This window comes from Callospermophilus lateralis, chromosome 6 (assembly GCF_048772815.1).
Source record: "Callospermophilus lateralis isolate mCalLat2 chromosome 6, mCalLat2.hap1, whole genome shotgun sequence".
Lineage (NCBI taxonomy): Eukaryota > Metazoa > Chordata > Mammalia > Rodentia > Sciuridae > Callospermophilus > Callospermophilus lateralis.
The window spans coordinates 120,687,890-120,708,750 of NC_135310.1; the positions used below are offsets into that span (position 1 = coordinate 120,687,890).

The following is a 20,861-nucleotide window of genomic DNA, read 5'->3' on the forward strand; positions in this document are numbered from 1 at the left end:
GTGTTGTCCACTGGGCCGAACTGGGGCTCTAGATCTGCAGTACTTGCTGGGAGCTGGAGGGTGCCCACCTGCGTCCGCCCACCTTATTTGAAAGTGCCAAGGACAAGGGGGAACAAATGAGAACTCCCAAGGGAGAAGCAGGGTGCCCTCCGGTCAGAGCGTAGCGGGGCGTGGGGCTGGGTGGTCCAGTGGGCTTTCCCTGCACACCTAGCTGGACGCTTTGCCAGCTACACAAAACTGAGTGGGGGAAACTGGGGGCAGACCGAGGCGAGGGCGCCTGGAGCACTGTAAACAGGAAGCGAGGGGCAAAGGGGCTGGGTGGAGGGTGCGGTAGTGCCTCCTGTAGAGGGAAAGACTCTTCCCCGGCCCCGCGCTGACCTGGACTGCGCCGTTTCCCCAGCCCCGGGTTTGGACCTGTCCCATCCCGCCCGCAGAACTCGAGGCCTGGAGGCTGCTGAGGCTTTTTTCGATGCCCCCACCGCTCTGCAACTTTGCCGTTTCAGCCCCTGCCCGGACAAGTACTGAACTACAACTCCCCGGCGCCCCTCCCGCCGCAGCCCCGGCGGCTGGCACACGCTGTGCGGTCCTAGGAACTGTGGTCTGCAGCCCTGCCCACCCTGCCTCGGGAGGCAGCCCGACTCCCAGGTGGCAGGGATGTCCACTATGGGGTTTTTTCTTCTTTATTTTTGTACTGGGAATCAAACTCAGGGGTGATCTATCATGAGCCACATCCCAGCCCTTATTATTTTTCGAGTCAGGGTGTTCGTATGTTGCTTAGGGCACTGCTAAATTGCTGAGGCTGGCCTCAAGCTTCTGATCCTCCTGCCTCAGCCTTCGAAGTCCCTGGGATTACTGGCGTGCACCACCATACCACGGAGTTTTCTTTTCCCATCTCCCTCCCTCTTTTTCTTCCCAGCTAAGGAAACCAGCTGGTGAGAAAGAACATCACCCTCCTGTCCTGTGGGCACCTACAAATATGCTTTACTCTAGAGTCACCATCCTGCTTTCCCTTTGGCATGGAAACTGGGTTTCCACCTGGGTGATTCAGGTTTTAGGGAGCAAGTTTGGAATCTGACTTCACACCTCCCCACTCTTCATTGTCTCTTTTCCAGACTCACAGATGGTTCCTTCCTATTTTTATGTATATATTTTCTAATTTGGAGTTCAGAAAAATGGGACTTAAACTCTGGGGAACCATTAGACATCTCCAAGGCTGATTCTCCATGATTTCTAGGCTTCCCTCCCCAGTCTTCTTCCTTGTATACCCCTGATAAACACACACACAATTGCAGGTTTCAAAGAGGAAAAAAAGCAAATTTGTTGTTGGTAGGCGAGTGTGAAGGGGAGGGCTCTTCACCTTCCCCATCATCTGGGAGAAATGGGAGGCTGGGGGCAATAGAAAAGGCAGTAAGTGGGGGCGCATGCCCCACTCTGTACAATATAGAAGAATCTGATATAGATACTTTGTATAAAAGCCACTTGTCCTCATTTGTGTCCTTTTGCTGGCTGGCTGGGCTGGGGAACAATGGGAGATGAAGAAGCTGGGTGGTAGGCCAGGACACAGGGACAGCCCATAGTCCCCATTTTCTGGCTGTCCCCTTGCGGGGTCACTTTGGATCCTTAGTGGGGGCATAGCAGAGCTCTAGTGGTCGGGACACCTTCCAGAACTTCTCATTCACCAGCTCCAGGGTCAGTGAGCCATTCAGCGTCTATGTAGGGGGTGAGAGACGGGGAGGAGAGAACAAAGTTGGGGAAGATGGCAAAGAAAATGAACGAGAGAAAAAAGTGACCAAGGGAGGAAAAAGAAAGCAGAAGCAAAGCAGGAGCACATGGAGCAATGGGAGAGGACAGGGAGGGAGATGAAGAAGCAGGGGTGAGAAGAGGGGTCAGGCTCATGGCTGTGTGAAGGGGAGGGTTCTTCACCTTCCCTCCCGCGCCCTCTATACCAGTGCCCTCAGAGGCTCTCACCGTGAATGCTCCACCTCCAGGTGCGATGTAGATGGTATACTGCTTTTCACTGACACCCTCCAGGCTGGGCAAAGCAGGCTCCTCAGGACCATCACCTCCTCCGGTACCCCCACCTTCCCCACCACCCCCATCAGGTCCCCCAGTGTCAGAGGCACCCCCTCCAGGCCCTCCTGGCTCGCCCGCCTCTTGCTGCTGCCTCCGCTCAAGGGCAATGCGCAGGGCCAAGTACTTGGAGAGATGGTCCACTGTGGCATTCCCAGTTGTCTTCACATACCTGGGGTGGGAGAGAGGGCAGGTTCAGGGCCTGGGAGGCGGCAAATAGGGATGGGAAGGAGGAGACTTTCCCAAAGGGTCTCTGGGTTTGGGTTGCTTCAGGGATTGGGTGACCCCGGTTCTGAATGGAACTCTGTGAGCTTTGATTACACAGTGGTCTGGGGAAAGCCAGGGCTCCTCACCTAGTCTGGCAGTATTCTCCCTTCTCCACGAGCAGGGGGTGGGGCCGGAACACGAGCTCAATTTCTCCACCTGGCTCCGGGGGACTGGGGGCCCCAGGAGGGCTTGGGGGGCCCAGGGTTCCCCCTCCCAGGGTGCCTCCCCTGTCACCAGAGTCTTCTGAACCAGCACCTCCACCCACCCCCCCAGTACCCCCTCCCCCTGTCCCTACACTGCTGCCCCCTGCACCCCCTCCACGGGGTCGCTTGGGAGCAGGGCCTGGGGCAGAGTCAGGGGCTGAATCTGAGCTCACATCTTCTCCATCCCCCTCTCCCTCCCCAGGCTCTCCTTCCCCCCCACTCATCGTTGTGGTCTGATCTGACCCAGGCATCGGTCGCCTCACACGCTGGGCCCTGTAGAAGCAAGTGGTTAAGATTAGAAAGCGCCAAGGATAAGGGGCTTAGACTTTAAACTTCAGAGAATTAAGAGATCATGGAAATCCTAATGATGTACCTGATATTTATTAACACTAACAATATGCCAAGCGCCCTGAGTATTTAATCTCCATTTTATGGCTGAGGAAACAAGCTTAGAAATGTTAAGCAACTTGAGATCACAGGACCTCACCCTCAAAATGTGGTCAAAGGACCAGCTGCACAAGCATCATCAGTGAGCTTGCAGAATGCAGATCCGATCACCTGAATCGGAATTTGCATTTTTAACAAGACCCAAAGGTAATATGGATACACATTACAGAGAAGGAGGCGTAGGAGGTGATTTACTCCCCAGCATGAACTCAGAGCTTATGCTTGAAGTCAATCTACTGTTCTAACTTGGATGAGTTATTTTCTTTCTAAGAATAGCACTGCCTGTTGTTTACTAAGGCTGTAATTTACATCCATGATTTCCAGGCCCAACAGTAAGGCTGTGGTCAGCTCTTAGGATACTGAGGCTTAGATGCTAGCAGATAGCAAAGATAGTCCAAGGACTTTGACCATGGGACTCACTCTACCACCCTGTTGTGGCCCTTCTCCTGACTCCTCACCTGTGCATGGCCTGCATGCGCAGCCCCTCCTCAATGCTGGAGCTCAGCGCCTGCTGGTTGTGCAGGCGGCTGAGGCGGATGAGCACTCGGTCTTGATGGGCCTCATATTCCTCCCGGCTGGGATAGATCTTAGAGATCAGGGCGTCAAAGTTGGGGTCTGGTCGTAGGGATCGCTTGGATACCAGCTTTTTTCTGCAGGTAGGACACTCCTTGTTCCTGGGACAGGAGAAAAGAAGCCTGAAGTCTAGGCTGAACTAGGACCAGAGAGAGGACACCAACTCGAGGCCCCTTCACCCAATCTCAGAACAAGCCCCTCCTGTTACCCGCTTCGCAGGGCTGTGACAATGCAGTCAGAGCAGAACCGATGGAGGCACTCCTTGGTTGTCATTGTATTCTTTAGCATGTCCAGGCAGATGGGGCACATGAGTTCTGAATGCAGTGACCGAGGGGAAACTGCAATCTCTGTGCCATCCATGATGGCTTCCTGGAAGCATCAGTGAATGAAGGGTGATGGTGGGTTACCAGGAAAGGGATTTTCAAAACAAGCAATCATAAGAAAGGAATGTTGAGAAATACAGTGAGATGGCAGGATCTGGTTATCATGTTGGACACCTGAGGAAGACTGGAATTCTGAGATGGAGAAGGACTACTAATTTGGAGAGAATGGATAACGGAAAGGATTAGGGTCCATAAACTAAGAGGAGTTTTGGAATAGGATAATCTGAGGTTTGGGGGTGAGGGTGGGGGTGGGGCCATAGATCTGTGGTTTGAAGAAGACGCAGTGAACAGTTTTTTTTTTTTTTTAACAATGTGGTTCTGGTACTATCTACATCAGAATTCCCTAGGGTGCCTGTTATAAATGCAGATTCTGAGGGTCCACTGCACTACTGAAACAGAATGTGGGTGGCGGGGACCTGTGAAGTTCCATTTTAAATAAAATTCCAAGGTGAGTCCTGTATACACTGATCTGACACTGAACTGGGGAACAGAGAAGGTAATTTTGGTGTCTGTTTATTATCTTTCAAATGTAGATAGTAATATTTGCTCTAACTCTCTGACAGGGATGTTTTGAGGATTAAATTAAATGTAAAAGTGCTTTAAAAAGGTGACTCAAAGGTAGGTCCAGGGAGTCTGTGAAATCAGGCAGGGTCCGCAGAATAGGGGGAAAAATGGAAAACAAGCTGTGTGACGGGTCTGTTTATCAGGGATTTGAGGGGAAGGGGTAAACCAGGACGGGAAGAATCCCTGTCACCTGCGGGGTCCGGTGCAGCTCATACAGACTCAGTTCCCACGTTTTGCTGGCATTCTGGGCATTCGCCGGCGTCGTCATGGTGACCGGGCACAGACCCCCCACCAGGGCTCCGCGGCCGAGAAGGCGAGGAAGGCTGGGGAGGGGGGAAGGGGAGGCGGTGTTAGGGGGGCCGACCCTCGCGCAGACCCCGCCCCTCTAGCGACTCCCCTCTGCTCCCCCGCCCCCGCGCCGGCGCTGCCCCTCACCCGACTCCACAGTCTGCGCTCCAGCCGCCGCCGCGCCTCTCCCTAGGCCCTGACTCCGGGGCCGAGTTCGCTCGTCCGCAGTCGCTGCTCAGACAGCAGCTCCAGCCGCCGCCGCCGCCATGGCCCGGGCGCTGGGGCCCTACGTCACTTCCGCCTATCCCTCCACTCCACCCCCCCGCTGGCAGACGTCACCCGCCACTCGCGGCGCGGGTGGGACGCGACGTGGACGCCGGGGTTCCCCCGCCCACGAGACGCGCCCGCCCCGCGCGAGGAGCAGGCGTCCCGGGAGTCCCGCGCCACGTGGGGACCTCTGTCTCCTCCCCTGGCCCAGCACGGTTGCGCGGCCAACCTTAGCCACTGTTCCCTACCCGGGTTTCCCCACCCGGGGCCTCTGCTCGGGAGGGCGGGGCCTGGGATCCCTGGGACCCCAGGAGGGACAGAGGGCTCGGGAAGGGGGCCACCTCCCCCACTCCGCATCCCCTTGTGGCCCTGGGGATCTCTCCCGCCCCCTGCAAACAACTTCTTCGTAACCCATACCCTGGGATCCCGGGCGGGGGGGGGAAGGTGCAAAAGAGGCTCTGTCGCCTTAGCCAAGTCCTGTGAATGCAACTAGGTCCCGAAGTACTCGGGATTCCCCTAAACCCTGGAGATTTGCTCCACCTTCCGCTTTGCCTCTCCCTAGACCCTCCGACCCGCTCTCCCCCTCGAGGTTTGGGGGCAGCGGCTCAGGACGTCCAGACTCAACTCTCGGCCGGAGCTATAGACTCGAGAATTGCGTTTGGACAATCAAGAGCCGCGGCCCGGGGCGGGGGAGGGAGGCGCACGGGAGGAACGGGGGAATGGAGACACCACGCGGAAGCAGGGACACACACACACACACGAGATGGGGCCCCCATTGGGGAGGGGGTGTGCGCGTGTGGGTGGGGGACACAAGGGACGGAATGTCTGGAGTGGGAAGTGGGCAGAAGCCTTTTCCAGGACTCTAAAAGAAGGGAACCGAGAGGAGAGGCAAGAGGAAAGAGCAGAGCGATCCCCATTGAGGGCAGGGAATGAGAAGGATATGGGGGGAAAAAAGACCGTGACGGGTTTTTTCCCCCCCGCCAGGCTATGCAGGGGTTCCCGGACTTGGGCAGAGGCTGCCATAGGGTGGCCTGTCTCTGGGACAAGTCAGCAGTGGGTTCCCTCGACCCCCCACCCCAGTTGCCCCCTACTTCCCTGTCCTCTCCTTCAGTCCGTGGCCAGTCCTTATGTGGGCGCCAGAGTCGATTAGCGCGGACCCCCTCCCCTTCCTCCTCCTTCTCTTCCCAACCCCCTCCCTTCTGCTCTCCTCCAGCCCCTTTCATCGGCTGGTCCATTCCCCTAATCCTGGCCCCCTCCCCTAATCCCCCCCATCCGACCCCAAGCCGGCTGCAGCTATTGTAAGGTGGAGAGAAAGGGGAGGGGGGACTGAGAGAAAGGAGAGGGGTGGGGGAGGGCCACCTGTTCCAAGACCCCCTTCCAAGGCCAGACTGGACACCAGGATGGGGCCAAGAACAAATCACCCTTGGGGACCATAAGGACTCATGGAGTTGGGGTGGGGGGAGGGGACTGGCACTGCAGAACCAGCCAAAGGGGGTAGGGCAGAAACCCCTCCCTCCAAAAAGACCCAGAGTGTCACGCATACACAGTGACATACACTCTTTCCTCTCACACCCGGCGGCGGGGGTTGCCCTGGGAGACCAGGCAGTGAAAGGGAACAATCCTTCGGGAAAGGGAAGAGGGGGAGGTGGGGAAGGGTCTGAGGGCTTGGACACAAGAAGAACCGGAGGTGGCAGGGAAGAGGATTTGGAATTTATTAGGGTCACAAGCACCCCTGCCTCCCATATTCAGCATTCCTGGGCCATACACTGCCACCCCTTTTGTAGCCTGGGAACTTTGAGTCCTCATCAGCAGGAGACCCGGCAGAGTGGTGGGGGAGTGAGAAGAGTCCAGGGTCCTTGAGGCAGTTACATGAAAAGACCTCCTGGGAGGGGCAAAAACATTTGGACAGATGCATGGGTGGAGAGATAAATGGGCTGGGGGTGCCCATTTCTGTTCTTGGCCTTGGAAGCCTCTGCCCTTCCCACAGTAGCTCCAGGCTTCCCTCATTTTCTCATATGGTTTGAGTTCCACTTCTGTGCCCTCTCTTTCCCCATGCTGGCATCATACCAGTGACTTCCACTGAGGCCCCTGTGATGTATCCACTGTCTTCAGATGCCAAGAATGCAACCACATCTGCCACATCTATAGGAATGGTGGGGAAAGGGCACAATCCCATTCACTTCCATAGATTCAAAGTAGCCATGATCTCTGGCACCCCCTCACCCCCACCCCAACTACAAATCCTGGTGAGACCCTCCCCAAAATACAAATCTTGGGTTTTTTTTTTTTTATCCAGGTCCCCTCCTCTCCACTCAGTGCTCACCCTCAGGGTTCCCCCAGTGTCCCATTGGGATCATTCCGGTCACCTGGAAGGAAACACTCATATATGGGTGGTGAAAGTTTCTTTTATGGATTTGTTTTGAAGGCTGAGTCCATGATTTTTTTCTTTTGTCTCCATCCCTCATACATTTTTTGAATACTTACTGTTTGCCAAGCACTGTGCCCAGCATTCTCTCTCTCTGAAACCCAGAGACGTTGGGTCTCTGACTGATTGTGTCCTCCACTGACGGCCTCCTACCTTATCCTTCACTTTCTGTGGCATTTTCTCTGTCATGGGTGTTGCAATGAACCCTGGGAGGACAGAGTTACAGCGGATCCCATGTCTGTGGAAGGGAGAGTGGCTGCTGAACTCTAGACCGATTACTGACCCTTCCCTCACACCACTACACGCCTCAGTGAAGTCCCCTGCACCCAAAGTGGCTGACCAACCGTCCAAGCTCGCGGGCTGCAGTCTGGGTGAGCCCAATCACTCCAGCCTTGGATGCAGCATAGTTTGTCTGCCCGATGTTCCCCACCTACAGGTGAGTCAGAGATCTAAGGTGAGTAAGGAATCTCAAGGAGGGGGCCCTTCTCTCTGTGTCCACTTGGCTGGCTGACCTTGTCCCAACCCAACCTGACCTTTCCAACGATGCTACTGATATTGATAATGGAGCCGTGACAACCACTGGACACCAAGGCTTGAGCTGCAGCCTGAGTAACTAGGAAGATGCCCTGGCAGAAGAGGGTAGTAAGGTGAGATCAGCTGGGGTGACAGCCCTCCTCCAATTCCCTCTCCTGGCTTAGGGGATCAGAGGTCACAGGTTCAGAGGTCATCACCTTGAGGTTGACGTCTATGACTTGGTCCCAGTCATCCTCAGACATGTGGAGCAGAAACTCATCCCGAGTGATGCCCGCACAAGACACAACGACAGATGGCGGGCGAGAAAAGCTGGCCTACAGGAGGGGGGAGGTTACACATCAAAACACCACAAAGACCCAGGGGCAGTGGGGATAATGTTAGAGCTTTAACTGTGTGCGTGCAAGGGCAAGACTGCCTGGTGTTCACCTGCACTTTTTCCAGCAGGCGCCTGGTGACCCTGGCCTCAGACACATCAGCCTGGAAGGCAGCGTGGTTCCCGCCCGGCGCCCCTTCCTCTCTCCTCGACCCGTCTAGCAGCCGCACCGTCTCCTGAGCTGCTGTCCCGTCCACGTCGCAGGCGGCTACGGTAGCCCCCTCTCTGGCCAGACGCGCACTAACCGCCCGGCCGATGCCGCTACCCGCACCTGAGATGGGAAAAAGTATGCGGAGAAGGGAAGGAGAGAGGGGAGCCCGGGCCAGAAGTCACAGGGCGCAAAGTTAGTAAAATTCGAACAAGGTGCCAAAGGTCACTGGGGCCGTGGGGCTTGAGGGTGCTCCCCTTAACATAACTCGGGCACCCCAACCCGCCCTAAGAGAAGACCCTCTGAACCTGTGACCAAGGCCAGCGCAGAACGGAGCCGAAGCTGAGACGCCATGGCGGGCGGCGGGTGGGCGGGCACCCAAGCCTTGAGCCAATCCAAGCACAGTGGGGGCGTGGCAAGGCCCCATCGAAGCCCCACCAGCCACAGGCCATCTGCGGCCAAGAGCGCGGGCTGACCTCCCACCGTGGGGGCGTGTCCAGACGACACCGAAAGGGGGCCTGGGGAGTGGGGGAGACAAGGGGCCCCATTCCCCCCAAAAAGACAAAGACTGCATGTGGGGCGGAAGATCCAAGGTCTTTATTTCCGGTCACCACCCCTCCCCCTCGATTCAAACACAATGATATAAAATGAATAGAAACGAAACAAAAATTAGGCTATGAGATTACCAACTAATCTTCTCCCACCCCTTAATCCTCTGATCACTCCCAAATCAGGACACACGATTGATGTTTACCCCCAACTCCTCCTGTCACCCCCTCAGTCCGGGATTCAGGTCTTCCCTGAAGCCTCCACCAACAGATGAGAAGGACCTTGGAGAACCCCATGTTTGGCAGCTTGGTCCTCAGAGAACAAGTAGGTAGGGTACCCCAGGTAGGCTGCCATCCTTTTTCTTGCAGCTTTCTTCATGGCCCCATTTTTCCCTCCAAAATCTACAATATAGCTGGGCAGTGCCCAACATTTTGGTCCCTCTGGCCTCTTATTCTCACCTCTATGACCTCTGTAAGACTACCAAAACTTGAAGGTCCTAATACCAAAGTCACCGTTTTTTTTCTGGGCTACAAGTCCTTCCTCTGGCAGACGTCCATGGCCAGGGCTCCCAGCTACCACAGACCCCTGACTTGGAGTTAGGGGTAGACGTTTGGGGCAGGGGTGGGGGTGGTTTATCCCACCTCACTCGAGGTGGGCAATCAGCACCATCATGACAACTCCTGCCAGCAGCCCCAGCACCTCCAGGAGTGACTGTAATGGTGACGCCTCCCTCAACAGCTCTGGCAACACAGACACTGTTGCTACGTATATAAAACCACCTGCAGTGAATGGCAGAACCCAGCCAGGACCTGCACCACCTGCAACTTCACTGCCCACTACTCCTCCTTCAGTGAGAAGGGCACAGGCTGTGCCTGCCAGTGCTCCTACTGCTGTCAGTAGTTGTAGACGCATCGCCTGGTGGGCAGAAAAGAGAAAAAGGTACTCATCAATAGCTAAAGACTATCAACGATCGATTTATTTATCTATCTATTTATTTATGGTGCTGGGGAGAACCAGGGCCTGTGCATGTGAGGCAAGCACTCTACCAACTGAGCTATATCCCCAGCCCTAAGACTATCAGTGATTTAGATGTGGTTAGTGAAGAATAGGTGTGTAGGCGTTGGGTGCATGTCTTCAGAAACTAAAAAGCCAGGTTTAAAAAGATGGGAAGGTTGTTCCAGACTACATATTTTCTGAAGAAAAAAAAATGTATATGTATATATATGTATATATATATTGCAGTCCTGGAGATTGAACCAGGGGCACTCTACCACTGAGCTACATCCCTACCCAGCCCTTTTTATTTTTTATTTTGAGACAGGGTCTTGCTAAGTTGCCAAGGCTGGCCTTGAACTTTTTTTTCTTGGTACCGTGGATTGAACCCAGGGTCACTTGACAACTGAACCACATCCCCAGCCCTTTTTATGTTTTACTTAAGAGACAGGGTCTCACTAAGTTGCTTAGGGCCTTGCTGAGTAGCTGAGGCTGGCTTTGAACTTGTCATCTTCCTGCCTCAGCCTCCTAAGCCTCTGGGATTATAGGCATGCACTAGCATGCTGCCCTTGGCCTCAAACTTTTGATCCTCTTGCCTCAGCCTCCCAAATTGATGGGATTATAGTATGTCATTGCACTTGACAAAAAAATTTGAGCATAGGTCCTTCCCATGGACCTTGTAGTCCAGTGTATGACAGTACCCATAAAATAATCAGATGACTTAGAGACCGCAATTCAAGAAATACTGAATTAAAGGACAAAGAAAACAAAACTTCTTCATCCTCATTTCTAGATTTGTTGTGCATGTTTAGAACTAATGAGAGGCAGTCCTGGGTTTGGAGTGAGTGAGCAGGAGCAAAGGGTTTGAAGTAATTATGCTTGGTGGGCATCATTACTAACCTGCTTTTTGCTGCAGCCAGACTGAACCAAGATGGCAAAGTCCCCGACCTCATGGGGCACTTCATGAAGTAGGACAGTCATTGTGGTCAGTATTCCCAGCCCTCGGCCCCCTCGAAAGGAAGCACCAATAGCTAGACCATCTGTGAAGTTGTGTGCCAAATCAGCAGCCAGATTCAGGTACCCGGACACACGCAGGTCTTGTATAGCACAAAGAAAGAAAACGATCAGAGGCATCCATCACCCCCAGTTCCAGTCCTCGTCAGCCATTCTCATATCTCCTCTCAGAGATCACCTCACACATAATCCCTCAGTGTTTCCCAGACACATAACAATATCCACAACATATATTCTGTTTGATTCACAATGGTGCCCCTTGCCCAAGCTTATCATCAACCCTGGCCCTTACCTGAGCCTGTTTTTTCTTCTTCAGGGTTCTGAGGTCTTACTGGCCCATCTTTGGGCCCGATGCTCCCTCCTCTCCTCTTCCGCAACCCTCTTGCTTCCTTTTCTTCTTCCTCTGAGCTGGACTTCTCCTTTGAAGGATGCTCTGAGGGAACAAAGGAGTTGGTCAGATTGAGAGCAGACATCTTCTAACAAATCCTCAAAGGGAAGTCTGTTCCACCTGACAGCCACAGGATGAAGGGATTTTGAGGCACACAAGGTGGTTTTCAGCAGAGTGGTTTCTGGGCTCACCCTGTCTTCTGTGACTTCCATGTGTTGGACCATGTCCATGCCCATGACTGTGTCCATGTCCTCCTTTTACATGTCTCACAAATTTCTCCACCACAAGGAAGGCGACAATTCCACTGAGAACCCACAGCCCCACAGACAGAATGGGGCCCTGACCTGGGAATGGAGGCATTGAGAGGTTATGGGAGATGTGGATTACAGGCTCCTCCTCAAGTGCAGGAGGTGAAGAATAGGAAGACACAGATTTTTCCCAGCATCCCAACAGCTGTACCCATATATCTCTTCCTCACCACTGTGGGAGTGTCCATGTCCAGGCTGTGCCAGAGTGTTGTGAGAATGAGGCTCTGCAGGAAGAAAGAAAAAAATGCAGATGAGGAAAACATGTCCTAAAGGATGTGTATGTGATGAATACTAGAATGTCAGGAATCACAAAGGAGAAAGAACCCTTTTTTCCCTAAAGAATAAGATAGTAGTTTATACTTTGAGGCAGGATTAGATACTTACCCAGGGCATGAGGGATAAGATGCAGGAAGGCATCTCCCAGGAGCCCTCCAGAAGCAAAACTGAGCAAAATCTGGAGCAGAGAGCGGTGTCTGGGAGAGTTTGACTCCACTGGGATAAGGAAGAGGACAAAAAATGGAGCTGCAGAGATCAGCACCGTGGCTCCCAGTGCCTAGTGAGGAGAGTCAGGGGTCAAGTTTTGTGAAGTTTTCCAACAATCCAGAAATAGTCCCTCTCTACCCCATCCCCTGGGAACTCACATAAGCCCAGAGTGTGACAGTGTCCAGGTTGTGCTTGATGCTTGGAGCTCCAGACTCCCCATAGCCTCCATGATGTTCACGGTCATGTCCATGTCCTTTGTGATACAGGCTCTCATGGGAGTGGCCATGGCTGTGGCCATGGTGCAGATCCTCATGTGAATGTCCGTGATCATGACCATGGGTATGCCCATGCCAGATGCTCTCGTGAGTGTGGCCATGGCCATGAGCATGGCTGTGTCCATGGTGGAAATCCTCATGTGAGTGCCTGTGGCTGTGGCCATGGAAGTCCTCTTGCATGTCCTCGTGCGGGTCACCATGACCCCCGTGTCCGGCAACCAGCAGCCCCAAAGACGCCCAGGTCAGCAGTCCTACGGCCACCCAGTGGGGGGCCCGCAGGCCCCTGGCCATCACGCTGACCAGAGGGACAGAGACAATGACTCTACTTGACCCTCAATTCTACACGGGGTCTGCTTTACTCAGCTTGCGCCCTCGGACCACATCCACGGGACGCTCCCCCATTTCATTCAGTCCCCTCCCACATTGTTCCTAAGACTCGTTCTCTTTATCCCGAACCCCTTCCTGGATGTAGGCCCCCCCAAGACACCACTCTAGCCTTTAATCAAGACACTTTACAGGCTCCCTGGTCCCTCGTCTCTATGACACCTAGATGGGAAAAGGCCTGAAAAGGACAGAAGGGAAGCAGGGAATTCTCACCGGCTCCGGGATCCTCTCCGTTCCCGTTTTGCTCGGACGTGGCAGTCACGCCTCTAGCTCCCGCGAGAACAGGAAATTCCGTTCTACCTTCGCCCTAATACCTTTACCAATATGGCGGCGCTCTAGTAGCAGAGAGGCCATTCTACAGTGGTGCGCATGCGCGGAAGTGGAGGTTATTTAAGGGGAGGGTGGGCGAGGCGGACTAATAGGCTGGAGGAGACCGCCTCCTTCGTTTTCAAGTAGGCGAGGGGGCGGGAACTAGCGACGAGACTTCCCGTCTGTACAAAGATGGCTGCCACATAGGCGCTGTCATTTTGGTACAGAGCTGAGCGAGCCGCTTAATTCGACTCGATCCAGGCCACCGGCTTTTTCTCTGGGGCTTCCTCGTGGTCAGCTAGTCCCCCGGTCAATCCCTGGGAACCCCTGGCACCTCTTCGGTATCCCTACACTCAACCAGAAATCATGTCTTGGGCCGCCCGCCCGCCCTTCCTCCCCCAGCGGCATGCCGCAGGGCAGTGTGGGCCGGTGGGGGTGCGAAAAGAAATGCATTGTGGGGTCGCGTCCCGGTGGCGGCGGCGACGGCCCTGGCTGGATCCCGCGGCGGCGGCGGCGGCGGCGGCAGCCGGAGAACAACAAACCCCGGAGCCGGAGCCGGGGGAGGCTGGACGGGACGGGATGGGAGACAGCGGGCGGGGTGAGTGTCCTAGCGGACGGGCTGGAGAGCAAGTGACCGCGCTATCTGCACCCCTCCCCCATGCTCTTCCCCAGCGCTCTTTCCTTGGCGCTCCCGCCCCCTTGTTTGTAAACACGCGTCTTCTACCTCCCGAGGGCCTTAGCGCCTTCCTCCCCCACCCCCCGGGGCGGGGCGGGGAGGGGGAGTTTCCGCCCTCCCTGTGGTGGCCTCTGAAATCCCTGCACCCGAGGTCCTGGGTGTGAGAATGACACGATTCCCCTTGAACTTGAGGACTCTGGACGTTTGAAGGCAGACCCTGCGTCCTAGGAGGGGTGTCTTTCCCCTGCAGGCTCTGGCTGCCTGGTTATAATGGAGGGGGGTTGGCTGGTCCAGCCCATGTGCTGCCCCACCCAGGGGACACCTATACTCCCGGTGACCTGGTATTCATTGAGATGAATTATCTTCCCTCTCTTGTCAACCCCCTCCTTTCACCATAATTAGGAGTTAAACTGTTTGACAGCAGGGTATTTCTGGACTTGGGGATGAGTGGAGTGGGGTGGGGTGGGGGATTGGAAAATTAAAGTCTTCAGGTGGATGACTGGGAGACTCATTTTCTCTTTTTGTCTCTTCTGTCTCTGTGTGTCTCTGTGCTGTATGTACCCTTCCCCCAGATTCCCGAAGCCCAGACAGCTCTTCTCCAAATCCTCTTGCCCAGGGGGTTCCTCCCCCTTCTCCTCCTGGGCCACCTCTTCCCCCTTCAGCAGCCCCATCCCTTGGAGGCTCTGGGGCTCCACCCCCACCTCCAATGCCACCACCCCCGCTGGGCTCCCCCTTCCCAGTCATCAGTTCTTCCATGGGGTCCCCTGGTCTGCCCCCTCCAGCTCCCCCAGGATTCTCCGGGCCTGTCAGCAGCCCCCAGGTGAGAGGTTGTGACATACTTACTGCCTCTCCACTTTCATTTCCTTGTTTTCCTTGTAACCCCAGATCCTTGTTTGAACTTCCCATTATCCACTGACCTTCCAAGACCTCTAGTAGGCCTGTGGTCCTTAGCCCTTCCTGAGGCGACTGATTTCCATTGCATGTTTGATCTCTAACTCTATTAAATAAAATAGCTCTATTAAATAATCTTGATGTCCCTTTCACCTGCCAATGAGTTTCCACCCATCTTGTCCCACCTGCCATTCCAAGACACATGCCCTTCAGGGCCACTGTGTTTCACAATTTCAAGGGAGAACTGTTATTCTCTTTGGGGTTGTGCTCCAGGGATGACCCTTCTCATAGACTTGAGTGTAACTAATGCCCTCTGCGATGTGCAATGCAGGGCCCTGCCTAATGATAGGGAATGATTTCCATTACCTCCAAGAGATTCTGCTTCCCAATGAGTCTCCCTGTGACTTCCCTATTTCCCCTATCCCAGATTAATTCAACAGTGTCGCTCCCTGGGGGTGGGTCTGGCCCCCCTGAAGATGTGAAGCCACCAGTCTTAGGGGTCCGGGGCCTGCACTGTCCACCCCCTCCAGGTGGCCCTGGGGCTGGCAAACGGCTTTGTGCAATCTGCGGGGACCGCAGCTCAGGTATGGGGCTCAGAGCACAGAGGAGGAAACAATCCTGGTGCTTCTTGGGTTGGGTCAGAGCAAGTGAGCTGGGGGAGGCTGAGGAACCTGAAGCTCAGATGTGGGATGGAGTGTGTGGGGTTGGCCGAGGGAAAAGTCAGCTTTTATAGGGCTTCTGAACAGTGAAGAGGGTGGGAATGGATTATCCCTTAACTACCTGGTTCATCTACATTGGGTAAATGTTAGGAGAACTTTGACTAAGTTTTGCTTAGGGGAAATTTGTAAGAGAATTAATGGTAATGAGGTCTCCATGCAGCCTTAATGTTGCTATCCCCCTCCCCTTGTAGGCAAACACTATGGGGTTTACAGCTGTGAGGGCTGCAAGGGATTCTTCAAGCGCACTATCCGCAAGGACCTGACCTACTCATGCCGGGACAACAAAGACTGTACAGTGGACAAGCGCCAGCGGAACCGCTGTCAGTACTGTCGCTATCAGAAGTGCCTGGCCACTGGCATGAAGAGGGAAGGTAAGGAACTTCTCTACTTAAACTTTCCAGTCCACAGGTCCTTCCTTTCCCATCCTGCTGGTGGGAGAGCAGGGAGGAAGTAGAGGGAAGACTGAAGGAAACCACAGCCTGTGTACCTGTCAGGAATATGGGACTATTCTCTTTGTCCTCCAGGGGGCGATGTTTGTCTTCCCTCTCCCTCTCATCTGCTCTTCTTGGTACCCTGCTCCATCTTAATGGTTCTGTCTGTAGCCTGCACTATGACCCCTCCCCAGCCCAGACTGGTTCTAGGGTAGGATAACCTTTCCTTACCTATCATGGTCTCCTCTGTCTCCTCTAACTTGAGCAATCACTCCTCTCTTTGATCCCAACTCTCCTCTGGTCTCCATCTCTCTGTTTTCTGTGGTATTTTCTCCCATCACTGAGATTCTACCCTCTCAAGCTGTAGACCTTAATGAAAGGCCTTGCCTTCCCTTTTTTACATTTCCATTTTGTCTTCTTTTTTTAAAATTTATTTGTTTTATTTTTTTTAAATTGTAGATGGACACAATACTTTTATTTTATTTATTTTTATGTGGTGCTGAGAATCGAACCCAGGGCTAGGCGAGTGCTCTATCCCTGAGCCACAACCCCAGCCCCTGTATCTTGTCCTCTTAAGTCTGATTCCTGGAATTCTGAGAGAGATTCTTCAGAAAGTTTCTTGGTCAAATCCCTTCTTTAGAAAAGATGAGCTGGGGGCCTGGCTTTCCCAAGGTCATGCAACAAAAGAGTAATAAGGCCAGGATCAGAGTGCTAATTCTGAAGATGCAGGCCAGTGCTCATTTTACTGCCTGTTAAATTGAGTCAGAGGGATACAAGATTTGTATCAGGCATGCTTGGTTTCAAGTGTAGAATCTGCCATGTAGTATGTGAACATAGGCAATTTATTTAGTCTCTGTCTCTCTTTTTTTTTTTTTTTGGTGGTACTGGGAATTGAACCCAGGGACAGTTAACCACTGAGCCATATATCGTCAGCCCTTTTTTATATTTTATGTCGAGATAGGGTCTTACTGAATTGCTTTGGACCTCGCTAAATTGCTGAGGCCGGCTTTGAACTTGGCGATCCTCTTGCCTCAGTCTCCCAAGGCGCTGGGATTACAGGCATGTGCCACCTGTCTGGTTACTATGTAGCCTCTTTAAACCCAAGTTCTTCACCTTTAAAAGTGGGAACAAGAGTCCCCAGGGTCCTTTTGATACTTGAGTGAATGTTCAATATGTTTCTTAGCACTAGTTTAGCTTAAGCTTAGCACTGTTTAAATATCAGCTTCCTTCCTAATTCCTTTACCCGCCTTTTTCCTTTTAACTTATTAATCTGCCCTTTAATTAAACTGCTGCTTTCAGAGTGTCCCAGTCTGCCTTTTCTAGTGATTTCCCCAATTGTTATAAACATTTCCCAAGAGACATCAGACTTTTTTAAAACATTTTTAAGCTATAGATGGACACGATACTTTTTAAAGTTTTATTTGTTTATTTTTATATGGTGCTGAGGTTCGAACTGAGTGCCTCACATGTGCTAAGTGCTCTACCACTGAGCTTCAACTCCAGCCTCAAGACATCAGACTTTGATAAGGTTCTAAGGATGTTTCAGGACTCCCTCATGGCTGGCTGCTGACCTTTCACTTTTTTCTCCTCACCCCCTACAGCTGTACAGGAGGAGCGTCAGCGGGGAAAGGACAAGGACGGGGATGGGGAGGGGGCTGGGGGAGCCCCCGAGGAGATGCCCGTGGACAGGATCCTGGAGGCAGAGCTTGCTGTGGAGCAGAAGAGTGACCAGGGCGTTGAGGGTCCTGGGGGAACCGGGGGTAGCGGCAGCAGTGTGAGTGATGGGATCAATCCCTCTCCTTTGTGATGGGGGGTGCTAGGGAGGGAGTCTAGGTCTGTTCTTTCTGCCCTTCCCTTCCCCTCAATGTTCCTCACACTGCCTGGGACTGGAAATGCTGCCAAAACAAAGCCTCTCAAAACATTTCAGGTGGGTGTGTTAGCTCCCTCCATCTGCAGGACCACAAGCAAATAACTAATCCTTTACACGAGTGCCAGGCAAGAAGCCTGGTTTACAGAGATTGGTCTAAATGAAGAAAGATTATATAGAGAAAGGGGATGTTAGATCTCTTACAAGGGGGGCTCCCAGTGTACCTCCAGATTGTCCATAAATCTTACCCCCCTGTCCCCTGCAGCCAAATGACCCCGTGACTAACATCTGTCAGGCAGCTGACAAACAGCTATTCACACTTGTTGAGTGGGCGAAGAGGATCCCACACTTTTCCTCCTTACCTCTGGATGACCAGGTCATATTGCTACGGGCAGGTCAGTGACCTTGAATCCCTTTGACCTCTTGACATTTGACCCTTCTTTGGCCTCCTGACCTTCAGTGACCTAGTGGCCTTACCTTGCATACGCAAGGGAGCCAAGCTTGTCGACCTTGCCACCTCTTCTTCTCTTCTCCTGATGTGCTTTGAATCCTATGAGCTGAGCTCTGGCTCCTGACCCTTGCTGCCCTGCCCTCCGCAGGCTGGAATGAGCTCCTCATCGCCTCCTTCTCCCACCGGTCCATTGATGTCCGAGACGGCATCCTCCTGGCCACAGGTCTCCACGTGCACCGTAACTCAGCCCATTCTGCAGGCGTGGGAGCCATCTTTGATCGGTCAGTGGCCCTCGGCTGGGCTAGCCTGTAGGTAGAGGAGGGTGGGGCTATAGGCTGGTCCGTGTCCAAGGCTGGCTGAGCTGTGACCTTTGAGTGACCTGCAGGTCCCTCTCCAGGGTGCTGACAGAGCTAGTGTCCAAAATGCGTGACATGAGGATGGACAAGACAGAGCTTGGCTGCCTGCGGGCAATCATTCTGTTTAATCCAGGTAAGGGGAGGATTACCCCCGTCTCTCAAGAGCAAGGCTATCTTGGAGCCTCCTCTTCTTTGGAGACTCCTAAGTTACCCAGCTATCCCCTTCAGTAAGACCCTCAATCTGGAAATCTCCCAACTGACTGAGGAAAAAGCTACTTCCTCTGATACATCCCCTTTCTGACCCCCATCCCACAAACCCAGTGGGCCCTGCTTCCCTTGCTTGGCGTCTGGCAAAGGGCAAGTAGGTGGAGCCCTAAAGGGGTATCCTGTGGGCCATATCTGCATGTCTGTCCTGATTTGATTTGCCTGCCTTCCTCTTCCTTCTCTCTTCCTGCCATCCCAGATGCCAAGGGCCTCTCCAACCCCAGTGAGGTGGAGGTCCTGCGAGAGAAAGTGTATGCATCATTGGAGACCTACTGCAAACAGAAGTACCCTGAGCAGCAGGGACGGTGAGATGGGGCTTTGGGGACTGAGGCCCCCAGCAGGGTGGGGAGGTGTATGTTTCTGTGCCTGTGTGCTTCTAGCTCTTATGTCCCTTCTCTGTCTTCCACCTCAGGTTTGCCAAGCTGCTGCTACGTCTTCCTGCCCTCCGGTCCATCGGCCTTAAGTGTCTAGAGCATCTGTTTTTCTTTAAGCTCATTGGTGACACCCCCATCGACACCTTCCTTATGGAGATGCTTGAGGCTCCCCACCAGCTGGCCTGAGCCCTTGCCAATGCCAATATGTGGTGCTCCTCATGGTTGAGGGGTGCTATCTAAGAGGACTCAGCCTGGGACAGGGTGGGAGGGACTGTGTTCCCAGAGAGGAGTACAGAGCAGAACTAAGACCTCCAAGGGATTCGTCAGCTCTCTAGTGGGTTTGCTTGGTACCCCACTACCAAGTCAGGGGGGAACCCAAATCCCTGTGAGGACTGGACGTCTCTCTTCATTGTCCTTGAGTCTCTGAATTTGTTGGGGTCTCCCATGATTTGGGGTGATTTCTTACCCCTTGTTCCTCCCCCAGCACAAAGCACTGGCCCTGCTCCTGGGATCCTGCTTCCTTCCCATCCTGACTTACTCCCATTTAAGAGTGGAAGTGGGAAAATCCCCCAGAGATGGATGTTGGGGGGCAGGCCCCTCAAACTGATGGGCATGGAAGAAGGCCTCTGACAGGCCTTCTTTCTCCCAAACCTGACAGATGGGGACCTCTGGAAGAGGGAGGAGGTCCTGTCATTGTCTCCTATCCAGAGTCCCCTTTTACACTTCACCTCCTTCTGCAGTCAGACTGAAAAATAAAAAAAAAGGCGGTGGTGGTTTAAGGGGCTGGTGGAGAAGTAGGAACTGATCTGCTATTTTTAATTTCCTCTGAGGATAGAGACTTGCAGTTAGACTCAAAGAAGTACTGTACTTTCCCAGGTTGACTAAGAAATGCCAGTGGTGGAGGTATTTGGGCAAGGCGGGTCCCTGAGATGGTCTGTCCCTGGGCGCCTCCAAGCACTGGCCTTCCCAACCCACTCTCTCCCCTTCTTCCTGTCTAGTTTGGGGCAGGGGTCTGGGCTGTGATGATGCCCTGACTGGCTGGTTTGGTGAGTGTAGTCCCTGGGTCCTTTCACAGTTCTCCCACAGCCCTAAGCACCAGGTGTAGGCTGGGGACATAGGATCCTGGCTTGAGAATTGAGGGGAGGTGGCTAACCTGCAGAGATGGAGTGCTGGGGCTGCATGATTTTTTTGCCCTGCATCTCTTCTCTTTGGGGTCCTTTCCTCTCTCTCTTTACTCGCACATAAAATCGCTTTCAAATTAAAATCACAGTTTTCTGGACTGAGGTGAATATATATGGGGGTGGGCTGCGCCGCACGGGCCTGGTATGGGGGTTACCCTTATCCGGCTGGGAGCTCTGGATGCACTCCCTAGAGGCAGCCCCGGCCGAGGTTCCCTGGGGCCTGAGAGGTTGGCGCAGGGTGGGGGACACAAGGCGCGCTTTGTCGGGGAGGGGGGAAGAGGGTGTGCCAGGCTGGGGGCGGGGCCAGGCGGAGGAGGAAGGGGGGCAGCTGGTTCTCAAAGGCGCCTTGTTCACTTATGCCCTCCCAGCGCCAGCGGGCGGCGGCGCCTAGGCTTGCTTCGGCAGG

General features: G+C 53.8%; 4 protein-coding genes across 7 annotated transcripts; 1 reads left to right on the forward strand and 3 right to left on the reverse strand.

The window, feature by feature from the left end:
* Positions 1-1,293: 1,293 nt before the first annotated feature.
* Positions 1,294-5,076, reverse strand: Ring1 (ring finger protein 1). The gene is made up of 7 exons (XM_077109592.1): positions 4,943-5,076; positions 4,698-4,830; positions 3,769-3,929; positions 3,446-3,661; positions 2,424-2,813; positions 1,969-2,242; positions 1,294-1,709 (listed from the first exon to the last, which is right to left on the reverse strand). The coding sequence occupies exons 2-7, from the start codon at positions 4,773-4,775 to the stop codon at positions 1,608-1,610; spliced, it is 1,221 nt and encodes a 406-aa protein (XP_076965707.1). The 5' UTR covers positions 4,776-4,830; positions 4,943-5,076; the 3' UTR covers positions 1,294-1,607.
* Positions 5,077-6,757: 1,681 nt separating this feature from the next.
* Hsd17b8 (hydroxysteroid 17-beta dehydrogenase 8) lies at positions 6,758-8,926 on the reverse strand. Of its 2 annotated transcripts, none has more exons than XM_077109594.1 (9): positions 8,851-8,926; positions 8,448-8,665; positions 8,219-8,335; positions 8,021-8,113; positions 7,832-7,917; positions 7,641-7,725; positions 7,386-7,428; positions 7,130-7,204; positions 6,758-6,944 (listed from the first exon to the last, which is right to left on the reverse strand). In XM_077109594.1, exons 1-9 carry the CDS (start codon positions 8,894-8,896, stop codon positions 6,928-6,930), a joined length of 780 nt encoding a protein of 259 aa, XP_076965709.1. In that variant the 5' UTR covers positions 8,897-8,926; the 3' UTR covers positions 6,758-6,927. The 2 variants fall into 2 exon arrangements, with proteins under 2 accessions (XP_076965709.1, XP_076965708.1); XM_077109593.1 differs by having other exon boundaries at positions 8,842-8,906.
* A 189-nt stretch (positions 8,927-9,115) lies between these two features.
* Positions 9,116-13,236, reverse strand: Slc39a7 (solute carrier family 39 member 7). 2 transcript variants are annotated; one of them, XM_077109595.1, is made up of 8 exons: positions 13,150-13,236; positions 12,436-12,847; positions 12,179-12,347; positions 11,965-12,018; positions 11,678-11,830; positions 11,391-11,531; positions 10,985-11,181; positions 9,116-10,006 (listed from the first exon to the last, which is right to left on the reverse strand). In XM_077109595.1, the coding sequence occupies exons 2-8, from the start codon at positions 12,841-12,843 to the stop codon at positions 9,734-9,736; spliced, it is 1,395 nt and encodes a 464-aa protein (XP_076965710.1). In that variant the 5' UTR covers positions 12,844-12,847; positions 13,150-13,236; the 3' UTR covers positions 9,116-9,733. The 2 variants fall into 2 exon arrangements, with proteins under 2 accessions (XP_076965710.1, XP_076965711.1); XM_077109596.1 differs by lacking the exon at positions 13,150-13,236 and having other exon boundaries at positions 12,179-12,337; positions 12,701-12,838.
* Positions 13,237-13,402: 166 nt separating this feature from the next.
* On the forward strand, positions 13,403-20,553 carry Rxrb (retinoid X receptor beta). Of its 2 annotated transcripts, none has more exons than XM_077109683.1 (10): positions 13,403-13,843; positions 14,494-14,741; positions 15,240-15,396; positions 15,723-15,902; positions 17,564-17,736; positions 18,095-18,224; positions 18,429-18,561; positions 18,666-18,769; positions 19,100-19,205; positions 19,313-20,553. In XM_077109683.1, the coding sequence occupies exons 1-10, from the start codon at positions 13,612-13,614 to the stop codon at positions 19,458-19,460; spliced, it is 1,611 nt and encodes a 536-aa protein (XP_076965798.1). In that variant the 5' UTR covers positions 13,403-13,611; the 3' UTR covers positions 19,461-20,553. The 2 variants fall into 2 exon arrangements, with proteins under 2 accessions (XP_076965798.1, XP_076965799.1); XM_077109684.1 differs by having other exon boundaries at positions 18,678-18,769.
* The last annotated feature ends 308 nt before the right edge of the window (positions 20,554-20,861 follow it).

Excerpts from the sequence above, each read along its gene's own strand:
- Ring1 (XM_077109592.1), bottom strand. The coding sequence starts at position 4,775 with ATGACGACGCCGGCGAATGCCCAGAATGCCAGCAAAACGTGGGAACTG. Across the intron at positions 2,243-2,423 it reads GGAGAATACTGCCAGACTAG|GTATGTGAAGACAACTGGGA; the intron begins GTGAGGAGCCCT and ends CTCCCACCCCAG. Across the intron at positions 1,710-1,968 it reads CTGGAGGTGGAGCATTCACG|ACGCTGAATGGCTCACTGAC; the intron begins GTGAGAGCCTCT and ends CCCCCTACATAG.
- Hsd17b8 (XM_077109593.1), bottom strand. The coding sequence starts at position 8,896 with ATGGCGTCTCAGCTTCGGCTCCGTTCTGCGCTGGCCTTGGTCACAGGT. Across the intron at positions 8,666-8,841 it reads CTTGGTCACAGGTTCAGAGG|GTGCGGGTAGCGGCATCGGC; the intron begins GTCTTCTCTTAG and ends TTCCCATCTCAG. Across the intron at positions 7,205-7,385 it reads ACACTGGGGGAACCCTGAGG|ATGTGGCAGATGTGGTTGCA; the intron begins GTGAGCACTGAG and ends CCATTCCTATAG.
- Slc39a7 (XM_077109595.1), bottom strand. The coding sequence starts at position 12,843 with ATGGCCAGGGGCCTGCGGGCCCCCCACTGGGTGGCCGTAGGACTGCTG. Across the intron at positions 12,019-12,178 it reads TCTTATCCCTCATGCCCTGG|AGCCTCATTCTCACAACACT; the intron begins GTAAGTATCTAA and ends TTCTTCCTGCAG. Across the intron at positions 11,182-11,390 it reads AGAAGAAAAAACAGGCTCAG|ACCTGCGTGTGTCCGGGTAC; the intron begins GTAAGGGCCAGG and ends GTGCTATACAAG.
- Rxrb (XM_077109683.1), top strand. The coding sequence starts at position 13,612 with ATGTCTTGGGCCGCCCGCCCGCCCTTCCTCCCCCAGCGGCATGCCGCA. Across the intron at positions 18,562-18,665 it reads GTGGGAGCCATCTTTGATCG|GTCCCTCTCCAGGGTGCTGA; the intron begins GTCAGTGGCCCT and ends AGTGACCTGCAG. Across the intron at positions 19,206-19,312 it reads TACCCTGAGCAGCAGGGACG|GTTTGCCAAGCTGCTGCTAC; the intron begins GTGAGATGGGGC and ends CTTCCACCTCAG.